General features: G+C 66.9%; 1 protein-coding gene across 1 annotated transcript; it reads right to left on the bottom strand.

The window, feature by feature from the left end:
- Positions 1 to 255: 255 nt before the first annotated feature.
- Positions 256 to 15,214, bottom strand: PLXNB2 (plexin B2). Its single transcript, XM_081083780.1, has 35 exons — positions 14,089 to 15,214; positions 13,541 to 13,723; positions 13,317 to 13,445; positions 12,113 to 12,213; positions 11,881 to 12,007; positions 11,293 to 11,443; positions 10,406 to 10,520; positions 10,183 to 10,291; positions 10,004 to 10,105; positions 9,486 to 9,578; positions 9,180 to 9,261; positions 8,861 to 9,021; positions 8,612 to 8,760; positions 8,324 to 8,432; positions 8,020 to 8,156; positions 7,663 to 7,833; positions 7,065 to 7,194; positions 6,732 to 6,959; positions 6,417 to 6,593; positions 6,173 to 6,312; positions 5,785 to 5,885; positions 5,471 to 5,700; positions 5,136 to 5,317; positions 4,769 to 4,835; positions 4,513 to 4,659; positions 4,069 to 4,225; positions 3,858 to 3,958; positions 3,691 to 3,775; positions 3,006 to 3,160; positions 2,756 to 2,916; positions 2,520 to 2,667; positions 1,745 to 1,809; positions 1,550 to 1,625; positions 1,215 to 1,289; positions 256 to 1,130 (listed from the first exon to the last, which is right to left on the bottom strand). The coding sequence occupies exons 1-35, from the start codon at positions 15,160 to 15,162 to the stop codon at positions 1,026 to 1,028; spliced, it is 5,523 nt and encodes a 1,840-aa protein (XP_080939906.1). The 5' UTR covers positions 15,163 to 15,214; the 3' UTR covers positions 256 to 1,025.
- Positions 15,215 to 24,122: the final 8,908 nt, after the last annotated feature.

The following is a 24,122-nucleotide window of genomic DNA, read 5'->3' on the forward strand; positions in this document are numbered from 1 at the left end:
CCATGCCAGAGGCCTCACCTCCCAGCCCTTGACCATCCTCTTCTCAGGGGTAGACTCAGTGCAGCCTCTGCACAGGCCCCCGGGGCCTGGCCCAGAGGAACCGGAAGGTGGGGCCTGAGGCCACACAGGTCCACCTGAGGGTGAGATCCCAGGGCTGGGGAGCAGGCCGTGAGCAGGACAGGATGGGGCGGGGCCGGGGCCGAGGCCGAGGAGCAGCAGCAGCCCTGCAGCCCCAGGAGGAACCCAGCCAACCAGCAGAGTGAAAAAGACAGTTGTATTTGATTTACAATGAACAAGATTTACAAAAGGGGTGGGGGTGTCCTAGCCGAGCTCCTCCTGGCCCCCCACAGACCAGGCGGAGCCTCCAGGACGGCCTGTCTGACAGGCCGAGGCCGGACCGTCTCTGGGTCCCCTCTGGCTGCCTGGGCCTCGACGTCTGACATCCAGCTTGACCTTTGAGGTGAGGCCCGGAGCGCAGAGTCCGCCCAGACGGCTGGTGCCCGCGGCCGGGCAGGCGAGGTCAGGAAGGCATCGTACCGCTTTTCTCCTCCCGTCCGGGCGGGCAGACAGTCTGGGCTCGGGGCCCTGGGGCTGCAGGCACTCAGACCCCCCAAAGAGGCCAGACCCTCACCGGGTGGCTGCTGGTGCTCAGGAGGGGGGCTGGGGCCCGGCGGCCCCTAGCGACGTGGGGTGGCGCCGGGGGCGAAAGGCACATTTGCGAATAGCTCAGGAGACTCCACGCGGAGACAACGCCCGATGCTGGTGTTCCGGGAGGGGCTGGTGCTGGAGGGCGCCAGGCACTATTGCTCAGGAGAAAGACGCTACGTGGCTACCGACACGGAGGGGGGCTCCCGCCGCACCCACGCTCGCACACCCCGGGGGCGGGGGCGGGGGCGCTTCCTCCGCCGGCGAGAGGGGAGGGCTGGCCCACCGCTGGCTTCGGCCTCCTTCCCCAGGCGCCGCCCAGTGCCGGCACTGGGCATCACACACCTGTGCCTCGGGACCATGGTGCCGGAGGTCAGAGGTCAGAGGTCGGTGACCTTGTTCTCCAGGGCCGCTGCAATCTGCTGCAGGCGGTAGGCCAGCTGCATCTTCTGGGCAGCAGGGTCCTCCTCCAGGGCGTTGATGATCTGAGGGAGGCTCCGGTCAGCCCCCAGGCGGGGAGCAGGCTGCCCAGGCGCCTCCCCCGACCTGGGGCGGGCGGAACCTCCTACCTCGTCGTAGTACTTCTGCGTGTACTGGTAGAGCTGGTGCAGGGCCACGAGGGTGTTCAGGGAGTCCGTGTGCGCCTGGGGGAGGGGGCGTGTGACCCAGGGGAGCAAGCGTGTGGCACAGGCAGACACGAAGGGCCACAGCCTCACAGCCCTCAGACACGGGGCAGCCACACACAGACGCATCCACGCAGGGGCGTGGCCCACACGGCCGGCTCAGAGCTGACGCCACCCCCAGCGCACGCAAGCCTGGTCGGTCACACATAGGTGCCAGCCCACCTGGCCTCACCCTCCGCCTCCCTCCCGAGGGCACGGCACACCTCCCCTGCGCCCCTTACCCGGGAAATCTCTGCCAGGTGTGTGTTCATGTCCTGGTCGCTGACCTGCACCATCTGTCTGATCCCCTTGTAGTAACTGTGGGGGAGGGCGGGGGGGCACAGTGGGTCCCAAAGGCTGGACCCAACGCTGCCCACCAGGGTGCTCCTCCCCCCAGAAACCCCGCCGGGTGGGGGCCGAGAGGTGGGGTCACTCACTCCTCCACCATCTTCTTGTAGGTAGAGATCTCCTTGGCGTAGAGCAGCTTGTTGCTGGGAGAGTCCTGTGGGGACACAGCCCAGTGATGCCCAGGCCAAGATGGGCTGGCCGGTGCCCCTGCCCTCGGGCCCTGATGGAGCCAGGCTGGCCCCGTTCAGGAAAGGAGGGGCAGCACCCGCCCAGCCAGACCTGACCCTGCTGACACTGTTTAGAATTTGGACTCAAACTCGCTTTCTCCGCCTGTGTCAGCAAAGGGTCTCCAAGGGGGTGCAGGAGGAGGGGGAGGACAGGGTGCCAGGCCGCCCCAAAGCCCATCACGCCCTGGCTAGTTTGCTCAGTGGATAGAGCACTGGCCTGCAGACTGCAGGGTCCTGGATTCAATTCCAGTCAAGAGCACATGCCTGGGTTGCGGGCTCCATCCCCAGTAGGGGCCGTGCAGGAGGCAGCCGATCAGTGATTCTCATCACTGATGTTTCTCTCTCTCTCTCCCTCTCTCTTCTTCTCTAAAATCAATAATATGTATATATATACATATATATATATTTTTTAAAAAGCCCATCACCAGGGGACGTCCCAGGCTCTGGCCCTGCCCCCACCCTATTACCTGGCACCCGTCTCTCCTGAACTCCCGCTCCAAATGCGCAAATCCTCACCCACACAAACTGGGCCCATCCTGGCATGGCCACGACTCCACCCCCGTGGATACTGCCCTGCCCAGGCCTCCCGGGCGAGGACCCCATGCCCCGGCCCCTCGGGAGCGGCCAGGACCCTCACCCGGCTCAGCTTGTGCTCCGTGCGCGTGCAGGCGTCCATGAAGGTCTGCGCGATGACGGACAGCGAGGCGTCGACCACCTCGTGGACGTGCACGTCAAAGATGAAGTGGGGGTTCTTCAGGATGTTCACCCAGAACCGGAGCGGTAAACTGAGGCAGAGCGAGAATGGGTGAGGGGCTACTGAGCCCGGGGTGTGGGTGGGCGGGCGGGCGGCCCGGGGGCGGGACGGGGGCCCACCTGTTGGTCTTCCAGATGTGGATGGTGTCCTCGTCCTTGATGTCGTGCTTCTCCGCCTGCTCGTCCAGGAAGTCGAAGAAGTACTTGACGGCGGGCGGCACGGCCAGGCCCGGCGCCAGCACGCTCTGGAAGAAGTTGTCCACGAACTGCTGCAGCGTGCCCTGCGGTGGAGGGGACTCAGCGTTCGTTGGGCCCGCCGCCCGCCCGCCACCCCAGCCGGCTGCACGCCCATCGCCCGCCCCGCGCCCACCTTGACGGACAGCAGGCGGGTCAGGTAGATCTCAGTGATGGCCTTGGTGCGCTCCTTCTCCTTCATGCTGCCGCGCTTGCACTTGCCCTCCTCCACCTCGTCCGTGGGCCGCACCAGGTGCCACACTCGGTTCTCATCCTCCAGGAGGGCGTGGCCTGTGGGAGGGGCCAGGTATCATGCTGGGCTCGCAGCCCCCAGAGGGTCCCTTCAGGGACCAGAGCAACACAGGCGCGAGGCCCAGCCAGCGTGGCTCATGGTTGAGCAGCGACCTAGGAACCAGGAGGTCACGGTTCGATGCCCCGCCAGGGCACAGGCCTGGGTTGTGGGCTCCATCCCCAGTAGGGGGTGTGCAGGAGGCAGCTGGCCAATGATTCTCATCACTGATGTTTCTATTTCTCTCTCCCCCTCCCTTCCTGTCTGAAATCAATTAAAAAAAAAAAAAAAAAAAAAAGCCCTAGCTGGTTTGGCTCAGTGGATAGAGCGTCGGCCTGTGGACTGAAGGGTCCCAGGTTCAATTCTGGTCAAGGGCACATGCCCGGGTTGCGGGCTCGATCCCCGGTGGGGGACATGCAGGAGGCAGCCGATCAATAATTCTCTCTCATCATTGATGTTTCTATTTCTCTTTCTCCTCTCCCTTCTTCTCTGAAATCAATTTAAAAAAAACAGGCACAAGGAAGGGACTCACGCTCCCCAGGCAGGTCCTGCTGGCTGTCCTCCGGCTGCTGCGAGACCCCCACTTTGGACAGGATGAGCGTGGCTCCGTCCCGGACCTGGGAACAGGGTCATGAGGGAGGCTCGCTCCCCAGCCCCTGCCCGCGGGGAAGGGGCCGCCCGAGCTGCAGCCGCACTCACGTTGTAGTGCATGAGCGTGTTGACGCGCTTCCACCGGCCGTCCCGCTGGGACGTCAGGTCCAGGTCGGACAGGATCTGGGCCGTGGACCCGGGGCGCCACTCTGCAGGATGACACAGCCAGCTCCGGGACCGGCCACAGACCACCCGCCCTGCAGGGCGCCCTCGCTGTCCCCCGCCCGCCCCGCCCTCCCCCCCAGGGCAGAGGGCTCACCCAGAACCACACTGTCCGCCTTGGGCCAGCGGGAGCACGGCTGCGTGCGGTACACCTGGTCGATGATCTTCTCCTTGACCTGGGAGATGGTGTCGCAGTTGAGCACCTTGACGGGGATGGCGTCCACCCCTTCGTCCTGGACGATCACGCTCACCGTCTGTGGGGAGTGGGGAGAGACAGGATAAAGGGCCAGTGGGCGGGTGAGAGCCCCCACCGCACCCCGGCTGGCGGCCTCGCCTCCCCTGCAGCCCTGGCCCAGCAGGACCGAACAGAGGAACAGAGGGCTCCCTCATCCCTCCCAGCTCACAGGGGCCGGGGAGTGCGCACAGCTCACCACCAGACACCCTCGGGGTGCCTGGGCCATGGAACCTGGATGGTCTCCCCAGCACAGGGAGGGGGGCAGCACCCCGCTCTGGTCCTGGGATGGGCGGGACCCGGGCTCACCAGAGGCGCGTACTCCACGTCGTCCCCCAGCAGCCCCGTGTCGTTGAGGGTGTACTTGGCCTTCTTCTGCACGGCGTCCACTGGGCCCTTCTCCACCTGGTGCTTGATGGCCTTGAAGAGCTTGTAGAGAGGCTCGCCCGCGCTGTCCTGGAGCAACGCGGGTGGTCAGCCTTGGCGACCACGCTCCCCTGGAGGTGCCACCAGGGCAAGCGCGGGGAGCAGCACCCCTGCCCTCCGCCTGCCGCCGTGAGCCCACCTTGAGGTACTGGTACAGGCAGATGGACATCCAGTTGGACAGCATCCTCTCCACCACTGTCTCTGACCTGGGGGCACACACAGGCCTGGTACCCAGGGGCCCCGCAGTGCACGCCGGCCAGCCGGCCCTTTAGGCACCCCGACCCGCCTCCCGCCAGCATGCCCAGGTCCAGCCTGTTGGAGCCACTGCCTGGCCCCTTCGAGGAGGGCATGTCACCCCGTCCTAGAGGGTGATTCTGAGGGGGAGCAGCCCAGCGACCAGCGGACACCGACGGCTGCCAGGGCCCTCCCTACTCCTCGCGCTGGCTGCCCCGCCAGCGCACCAGGTGCCACAGCCGCCCCCCACCCCCACCCGGCGCCCCACGCACCTGCGCAGCATCAGCTTGGGGTTCTTGGCCACCACGTACTGCTCCATGAGCTCCAGGAAGAGCGTGCGCATGATGTCCGTGTAGTACTCGAGCTTCCCGTGCAGCGCCACCGTCAGCAGCGACGCGAAGTACACCTTGGCGCGCGCCGAGAACTCGCGCTGGTTCTCCAGGGTGTGGATGAACTGCGGGGGCGGCGGGTCAGCGCCTGCGGGAGCCCGGCCCAGCCCGCCCTGGGTCCTGGCTCCCCTGCCCACTCTGTCCGCCCTGGGTCCTGGCCCTGCCGCCCACCCGCCATCCTGGCCCCGCCCGCCCCCCACGGCCGCCCCGCTGCTCACGTTGATGAGGAAGGACTTGCTGTTGAGCAGGTTGGAGAACTGGTACAGCGCCTGCTCCACCACCGGCCGCCGCGACTCGGGGATGTCCAGCTTGCCCGTGATCATCACGTCCTTGTCGCCGTCCTTGGACGGCAGGAAGAAGACGCGGTCCGTGTAGGTCTTGTAGTCCAGCACCGGGATGCCGGCCTCGTGCACGTCGTTCGTCTGGTCCTCCATCTCGATCATCAGGTCTGGGGGGACAGCGCCGGTGACCCCTCGCCCGGCCCCGCGAGGGCGCCCCCGCCCCGCCCCGCCCCGCCCATCCCGCGCCGCACCCGTGAACTCCTTCTTGCAGCGGTCGCGCACGCTCTCCTCCAGGCCCTCCAGCTGCGAGCGGATCTTCTCGTACTCGCGCTCCGCCTGCTGGCTCTTCCTCCTGCACAAGGGAGGCTGCTGGGACCCGGCCTGGCCCGCCTCGCCGGGCAGTGGGTGTGGCCAGAGCTGTAGGAGGGCGGGCCCAGGGACGTGGGCGGGGCCTAGACTGTGGGAGTGGCCGGGCCCAGGTTGCGGGAAGGCGGGGCCAGGGCCATGGGCGGGGCCCAGGTTGCGGGAGGGCGGGGCCAGGGCTGTGGGCGGGGCCCAGGTTGCGGGAGGGCGGGGCCCGTGCCGTGGGTGGGGCCCAGGTTGCGGGAGGGCAGGGCCCGGGCCGCGGGCGGGGCTCACCAGTAGCAGTAGACAGACAGGGCGATGATGATGACCATGGGCACCATGACCAGCGGCAGGATGACGCTGAGTGGCACCTCGCTCACACGACTGTCATACTCTACGCGGCCCAGCACCCACTCCCGGGAGCCGAACTTCACCTGCGTGGAGGGGAGGGCTCAGCGCGGACAAGCGTGGCTGAGCCAGTGCCCAGAACCCCATGGCACAGCCTGGCACCCCACCGGCCTGCCCTGCCCACACGTACAATGAACTCGGGCAGGTTGAGTGTCGTGTCTCGCTTCTGCCGCCGCTTAGGGGGCGGCTGCACCTCCGGGGGCTCGCAGTACAGGTCGGTCTCGGTCAGCGTCTTCATGACGCAGCGCTCCGCCCCCACAAAGGCCTCGGCCTCATGCAGCGTCATCGCCTTGTTCAGGTTGGTGCCCTGGGGGTGGGGGGCGGGGGCGGGGTCACCATAACCAGGAGGGACTCAGGGGCACTTGGACCAGCTCAGCCCAGACCCGGAGCCGCCGGCCGACCCGCGCCTGGTCGGGCCCCGGGCCCCGGCCTGCGCCGTCCTCACCTGGGCGTGGATGAGCTTGTTGACCTGCTTCTTGACGCCCCCAGAGAAGTTCTTGAAGGTGGGATCGGACACGTACTCGAAGGCCCCAGCCTCCGTCCTGAGCAGGACACGGTGCCCGTCCATCTGAATGAGCGCCGTGAGGTTGTAGGCCTCGGGGTCCTCGGGCACGGCCGGGGACAGGAACACGACCCTGGAGTCGTTGTAGCGCGTGTACTCCGTGCCCACGATCTGCAGGCCAAGGGCTGTCTGTCAGGACATGGGCACAGGCCCCTCCCTCCCCAGCCGGCCCCGGGTCCAGCGGGGGCCCTGAGCCCCGGCGGCAGCAGGACTGACCGTGTGGGGCGGCAGGGGTCCGGCCTCCCGCCGGCGCCGCCAGGGCTGCAGAGGCTCCGCGATGACCACCATGGAGAAGTTCTGGATCAGGCCGAAGCCCTGCCCCGTCACGTTGATGCTGCGGCCGCCACTGGGGGTGGGGGGTGCCTGAGTGGGCACAGCTGGGCAAGGGAGGCACCCAGCCAGCTCCAGAGCAGGCGCCCTGTGAAGCCGGACCCCCACCCCCATGCTGGCCATGTGGTGGGCTTAGGGAAGGTAGGGTTGAAATCCCCGGCCCCAAACTGGTTTTGGGGGCACACACGGGTCCCCGTGAGCCTGTGCCTGCTGTATGTTGGGGTGTGCTCAGAGCACTGTGACTGTGAGTCCCGCCATCCTTGAGCGTCTCTGGGCTAGGGGGCTCTGGGGCCCGCCTGTCAGGCTTCCTAGGAGGGAGTGGATCTAGGGGTGCAGTGGGGTTTTTACGGAAGCCTCCTCCTGCCACTCACACCAGCCCTCCCGCATCCTCACCAGGCAGTGGGTGTAGGGGACTGGGGAAGTAGCTGGGGGTGGGGGTGGCATGGGGAGCCCTGGTGGGCGGTGGGCAGGGCAGAGGCCACACCTGGCAAAGCTTCGCAGGGGCTCAAAGGCCCGCAGCACGGGGTTCTCGCGGTAGGTGAAGGTGATTCCGGAGCTGGGCACCAGGGAGCCGCCGTAGTAGATCTCCAAGGACAGCTGCCCCGGGGCTGCCTGGGGGCCCGTGACACACTGGAGCTGTGCCCCAAACTGCGTCCTGGAGGTGAACGTTGTTAGTGTCAACCCCACCCCGAGACCAACTCCAGCCCTGGGCAAGGGGGCCAGGGGGCTAGGGGGCAAGGGCCCAGGGGTCAGGCCCACGGCACCGCTCCCTCCAGGACACATGCAGGGTCCCAAGGGCCAGGGCGGACCAGAGCTCGGGGACCCCGCAGGCGACACCCACACATTGCAAGGGACGCCACCAATGGTCACGCGCACGTCTTCCTTAGAGCCCGTGTCCAGGTTGGTGCCGTTGATGGTCAGCGTGGTGCCGCCTGCCTGCGGCCCCTCCCTCGGCTCCACGCTGAGGGGTTGGGGCTCCTAGGAGAGAGGTGGGTGCGTTCAGGTCAGGGCTGAGCGGCAGTCCTCCTCACCCCTCCATCGTGACTGTCGTTGAAGGGGCGCAGTCACCAACCATCCAGGAGTCAGCAGCAGTGGCCAGACCCGCCCGGTCCGTCCTGACCTGGGCAGGGGAGCCAGGCACTCACCTGGTAGGTGAACTGGACGTGGGGTGGAGAGCGGCCACGCTTCCCATTGATGTCCACCTCCACGCCCCCCGTGAAGGGCGCCTCCGTGGCCTCAATGGCACACACGATCCTGGGGGCCAACAGGCAGGGTGGGGTCACTCTCAAGGCTCACCCCAGACCCTTCCTGACTAGCACGTCAGGTGGGGAGTCCTGGGCACCCACACCCCATGTCCCTCTTCCTCATCTGCCCGGCCCCCCAGGTGGGGACTGACCTGGCCCATGGAGCCAGGCCACCGGCTGTCCACTCACCTGGTGGACACGGAGTACCGTTCCGGCTCAAAGGCGCAGTTCTTGCCGGCCACGGTGACGCTCTTGACGTCGTCCGCCCTGACCCCCAAATTCGACCCGAGGATCGTGACGCGAATGCCGCCGCCCAGGGGGCCGGTCTCCGGCTGGATCTGAAATCAGCAGAGCCGGGCTGACTCAGCAGCTTGGGCAGGCTGGGCCCAGGTGGGGTCCCTCCCCTCCCGCCGGCGGCCCCAGTCCCGGGGGACCCACCTCGGTGATGACGGGCGGCGGGCACTCGGAGGTGGCGTTGCTGCAGAGCGCCTCGTACACGCACCTGCCCTGCCCGCCGCACCACACGCACTTGTAGGCGGGGTCGGCGGCCAGGCACAGGCTGCAGTCGCTGCGGCCGAAGGAGCAGTTATAGAGGGTCACTGCGGAGGGAGCAGCCAGCTATCAGCAGGGCCACCCACCCCGTCCCTGCCCCGCCAGGCCCACCTCCCCACCCAGCCCACAGGCCTGCCCGGCCCCACCCCACCCCTTGTCCTGGGGCCCCAGCCCAGCCGCCCACCAGACCCCAGGCCCCGCCCACCTTGGAGCTTGCTGTCAATGTATTTGCCGTAGGACTTGACGTACAGGTGCAGGGGCAGCGTTTCGCTCTCGTCATGGGATAGCTGGAGGAACACGCAGGGACACACTGCACTCTGACCCCCCCAGCCCTAGAGGGTGACCACTGTGCCCACCAAGGCCCATGGGGTCCCCTCAAGCAGAGGGGCAGCAGTGGAGGGGCTGGGGTCTGAGAGTCACAGGTGAGCACGCCGCCTGGCCCACAACCCTGCCTCCTCCCCCCGGAGGCAGCGAGGCCCCCCGCTGGCCTGGCCCGCCCTGGGGGCTGTACCTTCGGGGTCCGAAAGTGGAAGGTTCCTGGCTCCCGCGTGTTCACTGTCACCTCGAACTTGGGGAGGTCACTGCCCACGTGCAGGGAGGAGACCTGCAAGGCCCGCGGTCAGGACCCTGCACCCGCCAGCCCTCCCCGCCTCCCCGCCCGACCCATGCTCACGGGGACGGGGCTCTGTCCGAGCCCCACGCCTTCTGGCCAGCGGAGGTCCTCCCGTTCCAGCCGACCACTCGGCCACTCCTGGACCCCCGCCCCCCCGGCCCAAGCCTGAGCAAATCGCTCTGCTCCCTCGCTAGGTGGCAGCCCCCTGCCCAGCCCCTCGACAGACCCGCCTGTCTCCAGCACTGTTCGCTGAGCAGCTACCTCCTGTGGGAGCCCTGAGCCAGGGCCGGGTGCCCCTTCCCGTCAGCAGGACGGCTCTGAGCCGGCCCCACGGACACGCCAGCCACCAGGGCCGCTGGGCACAGGCCTCTCTGCCTGGTCAGCCCGCTCCCCAGGGCAGTGCCTCACAAGCCCACCTTCACTGTGTCCAGGTTCTCGCCCTGGAAGGTCACATCTGTCTCGTAGCTCATGGGGATGACCAGCGGGCTGGGGCTCAGGAACTGGGGGCAGCTGTCCTCCTGCAGAGTACGGCCAGTCAGGCCACGTGTGCGGCCTGGGACGAGCAGCCACCCCCCCCAGGGCCCACGGCCCTCACCATGTGAGCGGGCACAACGCCGTCCTCAGGGTTGGGCGAGGCCTCCCGACACTCATGGTAGCGCATGTCCCACTGGCAGGTCCAGCGGTTGCTGGCACAGGAGATGCACCTGGGAGAGAGGTTGGCGAGAGTGTGGGCACCGCAGCAGGGGGAGGGGGGTGGAGCCAGGGGCGGGGCTGGAGGAGCTGGGGGAGGGGGGGCGGGGGGCGGGGGTGACACTCACGGCAGATTCTTCTCCAGTTTCATGGCCTCACTGCAGTCGTAGAAGGGGTACTGGTGGGAGGTGAGGAAGACATCGCTGTGCGTGAACCTGAGCTGGATCTCCACGGCCACATGGTCTGCAGATGGCAGACGGGGATCGCGTCAGGCGGGGCGGCAGAGCACGGGGCAGAGGTGGGGGACAGGATCGCCTGGACCGGGCCTTGCCGGCCGAGTTCTTGCGCCGTCACAGCTCCCAACGGGCCACCGAGCACAGACAGCCCGTGTGGGAGCCCTGGCGTGGGGGGCCTGGCAGGGCGTCCCCTGGTGCGCCCTCAGCCTCCGTGCGCCCGGCGCCGCCCTCAGATCTCGGCTCGAGTGTCGGCTCCCAGGGCTCCGTGCAGCCAGGCCCCTGTCCCTGAGGGTTCCTGGGTGTCTGGGGCAGAGCGCCTGCCAGGCCCCTGCACGTCACCGTGTGGTCCCACCGAGCCAGGCAGCTGCCCTCCACTGGCCCTGAATGCTCAGGGCACAAAGGCTTGGCACCTGCCCTGGCCCACTTTCACAGCCCGGGCCCTGGGGACAGCCCCACCCGTGTCAAGCTGCACGGGGTGGGGGAGGGGTTCTGCACAGATGCCAGCACCCAGGGCCCGGCACCAGGTGGCGCGGAGAAGGGACAGAAGTGCCTGGAAGGGCCCAGGAGCGCCCCTCGCTCACGGCATGGAGCACAGCTGGCAAGGCTCTGGCGCCCAGAACCCCAACCGCCCCAGCCTCTGCCCTGCCGCACCCTGGCAGGGGCCACCTGCCCCTCCCTCCACCTCGGCCCACACCCCTGGGACCCGGTCACAGGAGGACCCCACTGTGTACAGGAAGGGAGGGAGGGAGAAGGGCCTGGGCCTGGAGTTTGGGCCTCACCCTGGCCGGACGGCGTGCTGGGGATGTTGCTCGGGGAATTGCACACCACGGCGTCCCCCTCCACGCGGGCAGGGTGTGCCGGAGAGTCCCCGAAGAGGCACAGCAGCTTGTCCTCGCCCAGGGCCGGGAGCGGGCTGACGGTCAGCTGCACCTGGGGGAGGCCACGCAGCTCACATGGACCCCTCTGCCCAGCCTTGGGGGTGGGGGACCAGCCTTGGTGTTGGGGGGACCAGCCTTGGGGGTGGGGGACCAGCCTTGGGGTTGGGGGGACCAGCCTTGGGGGTGGGGAGGACCAGCCTGGAGGGCGGGGGAACCAGCCTTGGGGGTGGGAGGACCAGCCTGGAGGGCGGGGGCCCAGGGCTGGACTCTCAGTGAGGAGACCCCCACCCAGAGCACCTGCCCTGAGATTCACTCCCCTGCACGTGCACACAAGACACAGGAACCTGACTCACCACCCCCACCGCCTGGGACACAGGAGCCACCAGACCACAGGGGCCGGGGCTGCCCGCCTCAGACTCAGCCCCCAGGCCCAGGCGGGATGGAGATGCTGTGAGATCTCCTGCCCTGGTGCCCCCGCCGGCCACGCACCTCCCCCTGGGCCCGCCGGCTCATGTTCTGGGGCTGGGCCCCCGTGACGGTCACACAGGACTCCCCGCGGCTCCACAGCCAGTGTCCGCTCTCCTCTGCCCGTGGGCACTCAGCCCTCCGGCTGCACCTGCAGAGACGGGGCAGCCTCAGCCCTGGCACTTGTCAGCCCCCGGGTGGGACTGCCGCCCCCGGGCTCCAGGGTGAGCCGAGATCCCCGACCCCAGGGACTCACCGCCCCTTGACGATGCACCAGCCGCAGTAGGGGTCCCGGGAGCCGAGGCACTGTATGCAGTTGAGGTAGCTCGAGCACTCCTGCACAGGAAGCCGGAACGCCTGGGGGCAGCGGGGCGGTGAGCAGGATGCGGCCACCAGGACCCCCTCGGACCCGAGTTTCCTGGGGCCACTAGCTGGATCCCACCTGTATCTCTGAGCCTTAAGAAGACTCAGATGCCACCTGGCTGGCCTGTGAACCATTGACCTATGAACCAGGAGGTCACGGTTTGATTCCCAGTCAGGGCATATGCCGGGGTTGCGGGCTCCATCCCCAGTAGGGGGAGTGCAGGAGGCAGCCGATCAGTGATTCTCATCATTGATATTTCTCTCTCTCTCTCTCCCTCTCCCTTCCTCTCTGAAATCAATAAAAATACATTTAGCCCTGGACAGTTTGGCTCAGTGAATAGAGCGTCGGCCTGCGGACTGAAGGATCCCGGGTTCGGTTCCGGCCAAGGGCATGTACCTGGGTTGCGGGCACATCCCCAGTGGGAGATGTGCAGGAGGCAGCTGATCGATGTTTCTCTCTCATCGATATTTCTAACTCTCTATCCCTCTCCCTTCCTCTCTGTAAAAAATCAGTAAAATATATATTTAAGAAAAAAAAGTCTCAGATGCCAACTCAAGGCTGGCCAACATGGGCTCCAGGCAGTGGAGAGGTACACGGGCTCTGTGAGGCCCTGGCCCTGTGGCTGCACCCGCCCAGGACCCACGGTGCACGGTCCCAGGAAACCATGGGTCCAGGGTCCTGCCTCCCCGGTGCCGGCCCAGGCCCCTTGACCCCACCCCCTGGGAGAGGCCCTTGGATGCCCCAGGGCTCCAGAGGAGGGCTCGAGGGGCTCCTACCCCAGCCCCCTGATAAGGCAGGGCCTATGCTGTCCCCTCGCTGCCCAAGCTCACGGAGCTGCACAGGCCCCTTCATGCCCATCCACCCCGGGGGAAACCCCTCAGAGCAGCCCCAGCCCTCCCTCCAGGAAGGGTCCGCGACAGGACCAGAGACAGGACATGCGGGAGCGGAGCTGCAGACAGGGAAGGCGCTGGAGACAGGGACAGGACTCTGCCAGGAGCCCGAGGAGAGGGCGGCCCCTCCGGTCCTCGCCTGCACCCTCCAGGCCTGGGACAGCGCTCCGGCCGCCAGGCCCTCCCCGGGGCCTCCGCAGGCCTACCTTGTCCTGGGTCATGGCGTACAAACTGGCCTGGTCGGCGGACAGCACCAGGTCCTGCTTGACCCTCTTGTTGATCTCCACCAGGATGGAGCCGTACTCCACGGAGCTGCCGTCGGGGGCCAGGTACGCCTGCGGCAGCAGGCAGGTGCGTGAGGGTGCTGTTCCCTCGGAGACGGCCCTCCAGCCCGGCCTGCCCCTGCCCCTGCCCCTGCCCCAGGCTTCACCTTGAGGACCTGGCCGTCGGAGGTGCCCAGGAAGGCAATGGTGTGGCCGTTCTCGGTGGCCACGGTCACGGCCGTCAGGTTCAGGCCTCCGCGCTGCAGCACGGCCGTGGCAACGAGCCCCTTGCGGCTGCCCAGGGGGTAGGGCAGGTGCTCCGAGCCACACAGGAAGCTCTCGCCGGCACCCTGCGGACGACGGCGTCAACGGTGAGTCTAGACACCCCCGGCCCGAGGAGGCCTCTCCCCACGGGGGCCCCCCAGCACTTGGTGGCCCCACACACGTCCCGAGAACAAGGACTGTGCAGGCAGGGACCCCAACTGCATGCTCACTGCTGGATGGTGCACGGGCCTGGCCCTGACGGTGCCACCACACCTGTGCGGGCACACCTGGCACCTGCTGCAGAGACAGCACACGCGTGTGCACTCTCACGGCCCCCTCCCAAGCAGGGGAGGGCTTGGACACGCCAGCCAGCACATGGCAGCAGCGCACAGGCCCACGTGGACGCCTGGGGCTCGACCCGGGGGGCACCCTGCGGAGGCCACGTCCGTACCAGGCCCTGGCCGCCACACTGGATCTCGCCGTGGAAGGGCTTGTAGAAGTCGTCCGGGCTGCTCTGCGGGTCGCCCATGTAGCAGGCGTTGCGGATGTCCTTTATCTTCTCGTGGATCTCGTCCAGCGGGAACAGGCAGAGGCCGGCCCGGGGCCCCCCGCCTGCCCGGTCCTCTCTGGTGAAGACGGTGTAGAGCACCTTGCCGGCGCCCGAGATGGCGGCGGAGGCGGCCAGGCAGGTGCTGAAGGGGGTGGGCGGGTCCCCGGGGTCCAGGCACTGCAGCTCCATCTCCAGGTAGGAGTAGTAGTAGGGGTCCTGCTTGCACATGCGGGCCAGCAGCGTGCGGCTGCGCAGCGGGTGCTTGTCCTGCTGGTTGAAGACGAAGAAGACGTAGAGGCTGTCCTCGAAGGCCGCCACGAACTCCTGCGTGTTGGTGGACAGGTAGCCGGCCTTGTAGGTGGCGTGGTCCGTGTAGGCCTCGAAGGCCTCCCTGCCCGCCACGCGGTCCAGCAGCCGGGTGCTCACGATGACGCCGTTGTCGTACGGGCCGTTGCCCTTGCCCACGAACAGCATGCGCTGCTCGCCGCCTGGGTCGGTGGCGCTCACCAGCCCCACGGTGGCCACGCTCTCGTCGTTGCTGGCCACGAAGGACCGCTCGCCGCTGCTGTCCTCGTAGAAGAGGCGCGTGGAGATGTTGCTGAGGGCACGCAGGGCGCAGATGCCCTTGAAGAGGCTGCCGCACTCCACCAGGCGCTGGCCCGGCGGGTCCAGCAGCAGCAGCTGGTTGACGTTGTCGGTGGGCACGGCCTCGTGGCACTGGCTGATCTCGATGGGCGGCGTGCACTTCTTGTTGTCCAGGGCCGGGCCCGTGTCCACCTTCTGCTCCAGCTGCAGGTCGGCGCTCAGCTGGTAGAGCGCGTTCACCGCCCCGACGTACACCACGCCCGACGCCTCATCCACCACCAGGTGGTTCAGCTCCGTCTTGCTTTGGAAGGAGTCCAGCTTCCGGGGCCGCAGCCCCCAGCCCGTGCCCAGCAGGCCCAGGAGGGTCAGGGCCCAGAGCTGCAGAGCCATCGCCCCCGGGCCCCTGTGAGAAGAGAGGAGGGTCAGGGCGGCCCCCGAGGGTACCCGGGAGGTCACGGTTCGGTTCCCAGTCGGGGCACATGCCCGGGTTATGGGCTTGAGCCCCAGTAGGGGGCGTGCAGGAGGGGGCCTCCCGGGAGGATCTGTCCACGCGTAGGAAGTCCTCCTTCAAAGGTCAACCCAGCCCCCCATCCATGCTGGACCCTGACCGAATACCAGGACACAGCTGGGGGGCGGTGGGGGCGGGCAGGAGGGGGCATGGCTGCCCATGTGTCCTGAGTGTCCAGCCCTTCCCCACCTTCCGGGTGGCAGACAGGCACACCCACTCTCATCTCCAAGGAAATCCCCGCCCAGCCCTTCACGAGCTGTGCACCCGGCAGTCTAACCTATGACCGGGGCCTGGCCACCTCAGCTGCAGGGGGCAGGCCTGGGTGTGGCCGCCCCAGGACTGCACCCTGGCCTCCACCTCCTGGCCTCAAAGCACCTGCAGGCCCACCTCCGAGGCACAGAGCACCTCCTCCCAGCCTCCCAGCGCCCACGGGCAGGCCTATCCGAGGGCCAGGCTGACCAACAGCCCCCAACATGCAAACAGGTGGACCAGCCTGGCCAGCGCTCAGTGGTTGAGTGTAGACCTATGAACCAGGAGGTCACAGTTCAATTTCTGGGTTACGGTTTGGTCTCCAGTAGGAGGCATGCAGGCAGCCGATTGATGATGTTTCTCTCTCAATGGATGTTTCTATCTCTCCCTTTCTCTCTCTCTCTCTCTCTCTCTCTCTCTCTCTCTCTCTCCAAAAAAAACCCCACCAAAACAATAACAACTTCTTTTTTTAAATCCTCACCCGAGGATATGTTTTGATTGATTTTTCGAGAAAGAGGAAGGGGGGCAGGGAGAGAGAGAGAAACATCGTCCGGGGATGAAACCCACAACCCAGGTATGTGCTCTGACCAGGAATCGAACCCACAACCCTCTGGTCCATGGGAAAACGCTCCAGCCAGACAGCCACCCGGCCAGGGCTAAAACCATTAAAAACTTAAAAGAAAGAGCCGCCAGGTGGCCCACACACCTGCCTGGCACACGGTGCCACCTGACAGGAAGCACAGGAAGCCAAAGCTGCCCCCGCAGGGAGCTGGGCTCTCGCCGCTTCTGGGCCCCCAGAGGCGCCGGTGCAGCCTGGCCCTGCCTCCCTGCCCCCTCCAGCCCGCCCCCCTCCCTTGAACCAGCAGAGGGTCCACTGGGCGCTGCCCGAATCTGAGCTGGGAGACCCGGAGTCCGAGGTGGGGGCACCTCTCCAGGGCCGGGGCCGGCCGTGTCTGCGTGCAGGTGTCCATCTGAGCGCACGGCCCTGCACGTAGGCAGGTCCACACAGGCGTCCACGGGCGCGAGGCTGGGCTCAAGGTCCCCAGTCAGAGGACGGGTCCAAGGCCCCGCAGTGGTCCTTGAGGAAGAACACACGCGGTTCTCCCCCAAGTCAGGCAGGGCCGTCCGGCCTCAGGCCTCGGCCACCTGGAGGTAGCCCGTGCCCCCTCACCCTCGGACCACCCTCCATCCTGGTCAGAACCCCCACCAGCTCCCACTGCCACCCCACAGGCAACCCTTTCCTGGTGCGGGCATGAGCCCATCCCTGGACTGGCTACAACCTTCCCCGATGGCACCTGTACCGGACGTGACGCCTACGCAGCCCTGCCCATGCCAAGTGCCTGAGTGGGGCCCGGCCCCGGGGGACGGTCGAGGGACCCAGGCCCCGTCTCCCAGGCTCCCTCACCTCCAGAGTAGCTGGCACACCCTTTGCAGCCACCTCAGCCAACAATCGCCTCCCTAGATACTCTTATTCCTCAAGAAACAACTGCTTTTCTAGTCCCCTTAGTCGCCCCGTCCGCGGGCCTACGCCCACCGGGTCCGGAAAAGCAGGACGGGGTAGGGGAGAGGGCTCTCTGGGGCAGGGGCCCTGGGCAAAGCTGTGCTTACGGGGATGGGCTGGCTTTTCCCGTGGACCCTGTGGGGCTTACGTCCAGGCAGCGCCTTCTTTGCTTGGGCCGCTAGGAAGCCCCCTCCGCCGGCAGCTCCTGCCTCTGCCCAGGACCCCCCCACACACTGTGCCCTCGGGAGCCCAGTTCTTGCCCAGCCAGGGGAGGAGGAGAGGTACCCAGGCTAGGGTGTCCAGGAGGGAGGGGACCCAGCAGGGCCCTGGGAAGGAGCCCCTGGCTGCCTGGGGGCAGGAGGCTGGGCAGGGAGAGGTCACGGGGCCCAGCGGAGGCCGTGAGAGGAGGAGCCGGGGGAGGAGAGGGGGGCTTGGGTCAGAGTCAGGAAGATTCCACAAGCCCCTGCGGACTGTGTGGCAGGATCGCCCCAACACAGACTGCTCTCTGGGCTCGGCTGCCTGTCCAGAGGGGCTGACGGCACAGTTGGGGAGACCCCCAGATGCGGGTGTCTGGGCGCCCCAGGAGAGGCCCTAAGTCCCAGGCACCAGCCAGCAGTCACTCCTGTGTGTCCTCCGGGTAAGGAAAGGGCCTGAATGGCAGCTCACCGCCCCGGGCCCCCTTCCCCGGCTCCCTTCCCCAGCCCCCTGCGTCCAAAGTCCACGCTGTGCACCGAGCGGCTGACCCGGCCCCTCAGCCTCAGGACTGGGCTGGCCCTCCCTGGCCGGCCTGACCCGGCCCCTCAGCCTCAGGACTGGGCTGGCCCTCCCTGCCCGGCCCCACTCACCCGAGAGAGCAGAGCCGAGAGCCAGCCAGAGCCCCAGAGGCTGCGGCTAAGCTGCCTGCTTGGCTGCTGGCTGAGCCGGGAATGAATGGAATGTTACCCGGCTGGGAGGGAACTCGGGCGGTGGGGCGGGGCGGGGCGGGGGTGGGGAGGAGCCGGAGCTGCGGGAACCCAGGCACTCCAGCAATCCAGTCCCATGGACCCGTGCCCAGGCCCCCTGCCCCTCGGAAGCACCCGGCCGAGATTTGAACCCAGAGCCAACCGAGTGGGGAAATGCTGGGGGAACTCCCCCTTCTGAAACACCTCTCAGCTCTGACCCTGAACCCTCCCCTCAACCCTGCCAGCTCCCACCTGTGGTCCCGGTGCAGGAAAAGAATGCTGTGGGCTTTCCGTGGTTAATGTCCACTTGACCGAGTCCCCTTGGGCCCCCCAGGGGGAGAGCCCAGCCTGGTCCTCTAGCCCAGGCCCCAGGGCTGGCCAACCTAATGCTCAGTGAGTCCCTCCTGTGTGGTCCAGGACCTGGCACAGACACCCAGCCACTGCCCAGCCGGCCCTGGGAGAGCCGGCCAGGGCCAAACCGGGCTCCCTGCCCCAGGACCTTCTGGGTTTCAGGCAGGAGGGCAGAGTGAGGCTCGAACCCCCGTGCTGAGCCCCGCCGGTCAGGCTGGCAGGAGGGACTGGGTCACCCTCCTCAGGCAGCAGCTTCCCTGCACTTCCTGAGCAAACAAAGCCTCAGGTGACCGGCCTGGTCAGGCCCAGGAGCAAAGGGTGACCGACCCACCTGACCAGAGGCCGGCTGGGCTGAAGGCAGGCCAGTGCGGGAAGTGCCAGGCACGGCCAGCGGACTTCCTGCCTCGGGAGTTCCTGGAACGGGCGCTTCCTGTTTTGAAGGTGGCCCAGACCCCCGCTGGCCCTGCCTACCGGGAAGCTGGCCGCGGGGATTTCCTCGGGGCACCAGGCGGCTTTCCTGGCCGGAGGCCGGAGGTGCACTTCCAAGAAGTCACACACACTCCAGCCTTTGCCACGGGCCCGGGAAGGGTCTGGACAGGCGCCCCTTCCCACCAGCCCAAACACCGCAGTCTCCCTGCCCGCCCCCCCGCCCCCCCAACACACCACACACCAAGCAAAACCTGACTCAGGAGCCAGGACCTGGCAGTGGTCTCCACGGGCAAGACACGTGAGCAGACATGTACACACAGGTCCCGGCAGGACCAGGCCTCCCACAGCCTGGGAGGGACCCTCCGGCCCCGCTGCGAGGAGGTACCCCCATGCCTTCCCACGGGGGCCCGGCCCCACTCACCCAGGCTCCAGTGGTCCAGCTCAGTCTCTGCTCCCGGCTGGCATCAAGATTCGCTAGGAAGCAAAGGAGAGACGGTGGTCTCACCACAGGCTGGCCTCCTCCACCTGTCTCCTCTGCTCCATGTCTGGGGGTGGGGAGCAGTCCAGGGGACCCCATGGGTGGCCTCTGCCATCCTGAGCAGGAGACCCCAGACCTCCTTCACCCCCTCCAAGCCCCTAGCCCAGCACCCCATTGGGGGGCACACACTTGGTCCTTCCACAAGACCAGCCTGATACTCTCTTTCCTCTGCTCAAAAAAAGGAAAAAGAAGAAAAGGGAAGGAACCACGTTTCATCATTACGAGTCTCTGGGTGGCTCAGCCGGTGGGAGCATCGTCCCGTACCCCGAAAGGCTGCAGGTTCGATTCCCCGTGGGGTGTGCCTGGGAGGCAACCAATGTTTCTCCCTCCCTTCCTCTCTCTTAAAAAAACACAAACAAGCAAACAAAAACCAAACCAACGGGCAATATCCTCGGGTGGATAAAATAGGTTTAAAGGAACAGGTTTAAGTAATAAAATAAAAATTGCTTTGAAGAAATGTGCACACCCAAGACCCTGCGATGCTACTCACTAGCTGTGCGGCCTTGGGCAGATCACTTAGCTTCTCTGGGCCTCCCTCCCCACCTGTGAAAGGGAGACGTCGCCCTGAGCTCCTCTCGGGGTTTGTAAGGACTGAGGTTCATTCAGAAAAAGCCCCAGGAGAGTTGTTACACTGTAGCCCTCGGCGCGGCTGGCTACAGTATCCGCTGCTGGGGAGGTGCCCACGTGCACCCGCGGGCGGGCCCGGCCAGGGCGACTTCTCAGATGGTTCATTAGAGTGAGAATCTGGCCACCGCCCAGCCTCCCACCAGAGCCCCGAGCAGCCACAGGACCCACGCAAGCGGGCGGTCCGTGCGAGCCCGTGGAGCCCCGGTGGCTGTGGCTGGCTGGGACTCTGGGTGTCTCCAGGGTGTGTGTGGGCACACAAGGGTCTCCTCGCTGAGCTGGTCTAGAAGCTTCCTCCAAACTGAAACAGTGAGGCCTGGGGGCAGGCAGGCGGGGCTGGACAGCAAAGCAACTGCATTTGTGAAAAATTTATAATGGATTCATTCCGCCCTGGCCGGGTGGCTCGGTTTGTTGCAGTGCTGTCCCTTGCACCAAAAGGTTGCGGGTTCGATTCCCAGTTGGGGCCCATACAGGAGGCAACCAATCGATGTTCCTCTCACATCAATGTTTCTCTCTCCCTCTTTCTCCCCCTTCCTCTCGCTGACAATCAATAACAATATTTCCTTGGGTGAGAAGTTAAAAAAAAGAAAGAATATATTCATGCATTACTTGACTAAAGAGAGTGCATAATAATGATCACCCCCCCATTCCCTTCAGCTCCCCTCAGCCTCAAGGACTCCCCCTCCTCAATCCCTCCCGGCCTACCCCAACCCCCCACATCCAGGCTCAGCCACTGAGCCCTGTATGGTGCCCCCACAACTCCTCCACCGGCATCAGCCCCCCACCTCCCCACTCCCCTGCCCCCGGCCCCCACCCCTGCTCCACCAGCCTGTGCAGCACACTCCCCAACATGGTCACCCTCCACCCACACTCTGGGCAGGACCCAGGCCTGGACTTGTGTCGCCCAAGGGGAACCAGGAGGGCAGGAGGCGGGCACAGGGGCAGCAGCACTTCCCTTCGGTGTCCTCAGCCCCTGGCCGAGCGGGAAAAGCTTAACCTGGACGGAGGGACCCAGGAGGGACCCCAGGAGAGGGGCTGAGAGGTGCCCCACTCAAGGCAGCCTTTGTGAAGGGAGCGAAGGTCACGCCACTGGCTCAGGGGTCAAACCGCGGGGTGTCGGGACTGGCAGCCTCATGAGAAAGCGAGGCCCAGCCCGGGGCACAGCACACACCTGCGCCTCTGCCTGCTCTCCGCCTCCTCCAGCCCCCGCACCGGACCATGGCGGGCTCCCAAGTCCCCGCCCTCCACTGGCCCATGCCCCCACCCCCACCCCCACAGCCACCCCGACGGGGACCTGACCAGGCTGGGCCTCCGTCTCAGATGCTCCCAGAGCAGCCCCTGGATGTCTCCTCCCGACAGACTGGAACCCTCTCCTTCCTCCGCCACCAAGTCCCAGGGCCTTTCTGAACTCGAGGTGCCTCTGCTCCAATCACCCCGGCCGGCCCGCGTCTCCCCCCCTCCCCCCCACCCTCACAAGCCAGCCTGCGAGCCCAGCTCTCAAAGGGCCACTCATTATCCTCAGGAGAAGGCGGCTCCCTGAGTGCCCAGAGCCCGAGGCCACAGCCGGCCCCTCACCGCCCAGCGCACACCGACCTGCGCAGAGGGGCCTCGAAGAGCCCGACCATGGCCTTCAAACGCCGGCTGTCATTGTCCTTCTTTTTAAAAAATATATTCTCATTGATTTCAGAGAAGGGAGAAGGAGAGATAGAAACATCAATGATGAGAGAGAACCACTGACCAGCTGCCTCCTGCACGCCCCCTACTGGGGATCCAGCCCCCAACCCAGGCATGTGCCCTGACTGGGCATCAACCGTTCAGAAGTCTGATGCTCAACCACGAGCTCTGATTGGGCTCTGTCATTTCCTCCCTGGTTCCCGGGCTATTCACAAAGCGACACGTGCCTCCTTTCCCATGTGTAACACGGGGGGAGTAAGGGCATGGACCTCGGTGAGCTGCCCTGCGGGGTGAGTGAACCCCCGGGTGGGAATCCTCATGGCTGTGCCTGCAGTGGGGGCCGTACTCATGATGTCACCATGTCTCTGCTTTTGCTGGACACCCTCCCCCCCCCAGAAAACTCCTACTCATCCGCCAGAGCCCCGGGACACTCATCCTGACCGACCTGCAGATCCTCACTTATCCCCTACAGTGGGTGGTCTTCACCGATAGGCCTCTGAGAGCAAGGTGAACACAGGATAGGGCCGGGGGACACGTGTGGGTCTGAGCCCAACACACCCAGGAGGGGGCGACAGTGGAGGAGCCAAAAGCACCTGTGCCCCCTGCAGCTGGTCCCCAAGCCTCACACACAGTCGTGTCTCCTCCTCCAGCCAGACAGCGATGCCCAGGGAGTCGCGGCCCCTCCTCCGCACGGCGGACCCTGTGGGAGCAGCACGAGCCCTTTGCCATCGGTCCCCTGGGCTCCCTCCCGGTTCCATCGCCTCTAACCCGCAGCTGCCAGGCCCTGGCATAGGTGGTGCTGCCCCCATCCAACCGGCAGAGGGAAACAGGAGGGGCCCAGGGCCGCCGAGGGCTGTCCGTCCCCAGGTCTCCGCCCGCCCCACCTGGAGTGGGGCACTGAGGTGTGGGGACAGTCAGGGGTTCTTTCCACTATTTTCGAGCAAACACAGTTGGAGCATATTCTTAAAATCGAAACAACAGACCCCTCACCGGTGTGGCTCAGTGGATAGAGCAGCAGCCTGTGGACCAAAGGGTCCCGGGTTCAATTCCGGTCAAGGGCAGGTACCTCGGTTGCAGGTTTCCCCCTGGCCCTGGTCAGGGCGTGTGCACAAGACAACCAATCGATGCGTCTCTCTCACATCCTGTTCCTGTCTTTCCCTCTCTTCCACTCTCTCTGAAATCAATGGGAACATTACCTCGGGTGAAGAGTAACAACAACAACAACAAAAATCAAAACAACGGAAAGCAGCCAAGAAGGAGGGTCCGGCAGACACACCCAGAGACCAAGATGGGGCTGGGCGTGGGCAGGGCCTGGGCAGACAGGTGAAGGCTCACCAGGTAGGGCAGCCCGGCCTGTGTGTGTGTGTGTGGGGGGGGTCCCAGCCCTGCGGAGGGCACCCGGGACCTGCAGGGGGGGGACAGAGAGGGCACCCCAGGCGAGTGGCTGCAGGCACCTCCCCCTCCCCCACCGGGCCCAGAGCAGGCGGGGCCGCCCCTCCCCGCCCCTCCCCGCCCCTCCCCGCCCCCGCCTCACCGGCAGCTGGCGGCCTGGGGACCGGGTCGCGAATGCAAATCTGCGATTAGCGGCCGCGCGCAGCAAATCGGCGGACACAACCCGGCCCCGCACCTCGGCCGGGCTGCTCCCCAAACCCGCGCCAGGGAGGGGCGCGAGCGGGGCGGGTCAAGGCTCAGCGCCCGGCGCCCGCCCCCCGCGTCCCGGAGGCCCGGCCGGCCCCCTCCCAGCGGCCCGGGCAGAGCGCGCCCGGCTCCGGCGCCACCGGACTCCCCCGGGAGCCGCCCAGGGCCGCCGCGCCCGCCCGCTCCCCCGGCCGCGCGCTCGGGCACCGCGCGATCCCCCACCGCGACCCGACGCGCCAGCCTCCAGGCCACGTGGGCGCAGGGCCCGACCCCGCAGCGCCCACCCGGGTCGCACCGACCAGCCGCCCCGCCCTCACCGGCCGCTGCCTCCGGTCCCGGTCAGACCAGGCTCGGCCCCTCCGCGCCCGGCCCACCCGCCCTTTGGCCGGGCAGCCGCCGCCAGGCCCAGACCCGAGGCCGGGCCGCGCGCCCTGACTCACCGGAGGCCAAGGTCTCCCGGCACCTGGAGCGGCGGGCGGGGCCCTGGCGACGGGCTGGGCCTTGCGTCAGCGCCACCGGAGCCTCCCCCGGGACCCTCCCAGGTGTAGGGTGTCACCCCCTCCCTCCCTCCGCCAGGGCTGGGGCGCCTCCCTCCGCCAGCCGGGACCCTGGGCCGCCATCCTGCACCCTGGGCCCCGGGGTCCCACCCGGCGGGATGGGGGGGGGGGCGGGGAACTGGTCCGTCCTCTCCTGCGGTCTGGGCTCGGGATCCGGCACGAAACGTCACCGCAGGTGGTGGCGGTGGGAGACCCACAGCCAAGGGGAACGAGCCCTGGGAAGCGCCGGCTCCCCACCCCCCATCACGCACCGCCCGCCCAGCCTCACTGATGTACCTTCCCGGAGGGTCTCCAGGCCCTCTGGCCCCTCCGAGGCCTGCGGTCAGGGCACCAGGATGTC

The sequence above is a fragment of the Myotis nattereri genome, assembly GCF_964212035.1.
Source record: "Myotis nattereri genome assembly, chromosome: 2".
Classification (NCBI taxonomy): Eukaryota; Metazoa; Chordata; class Mammalia; order Chiroptera; family Vespertilionidae; genus Myotis; species Myotis nattereri.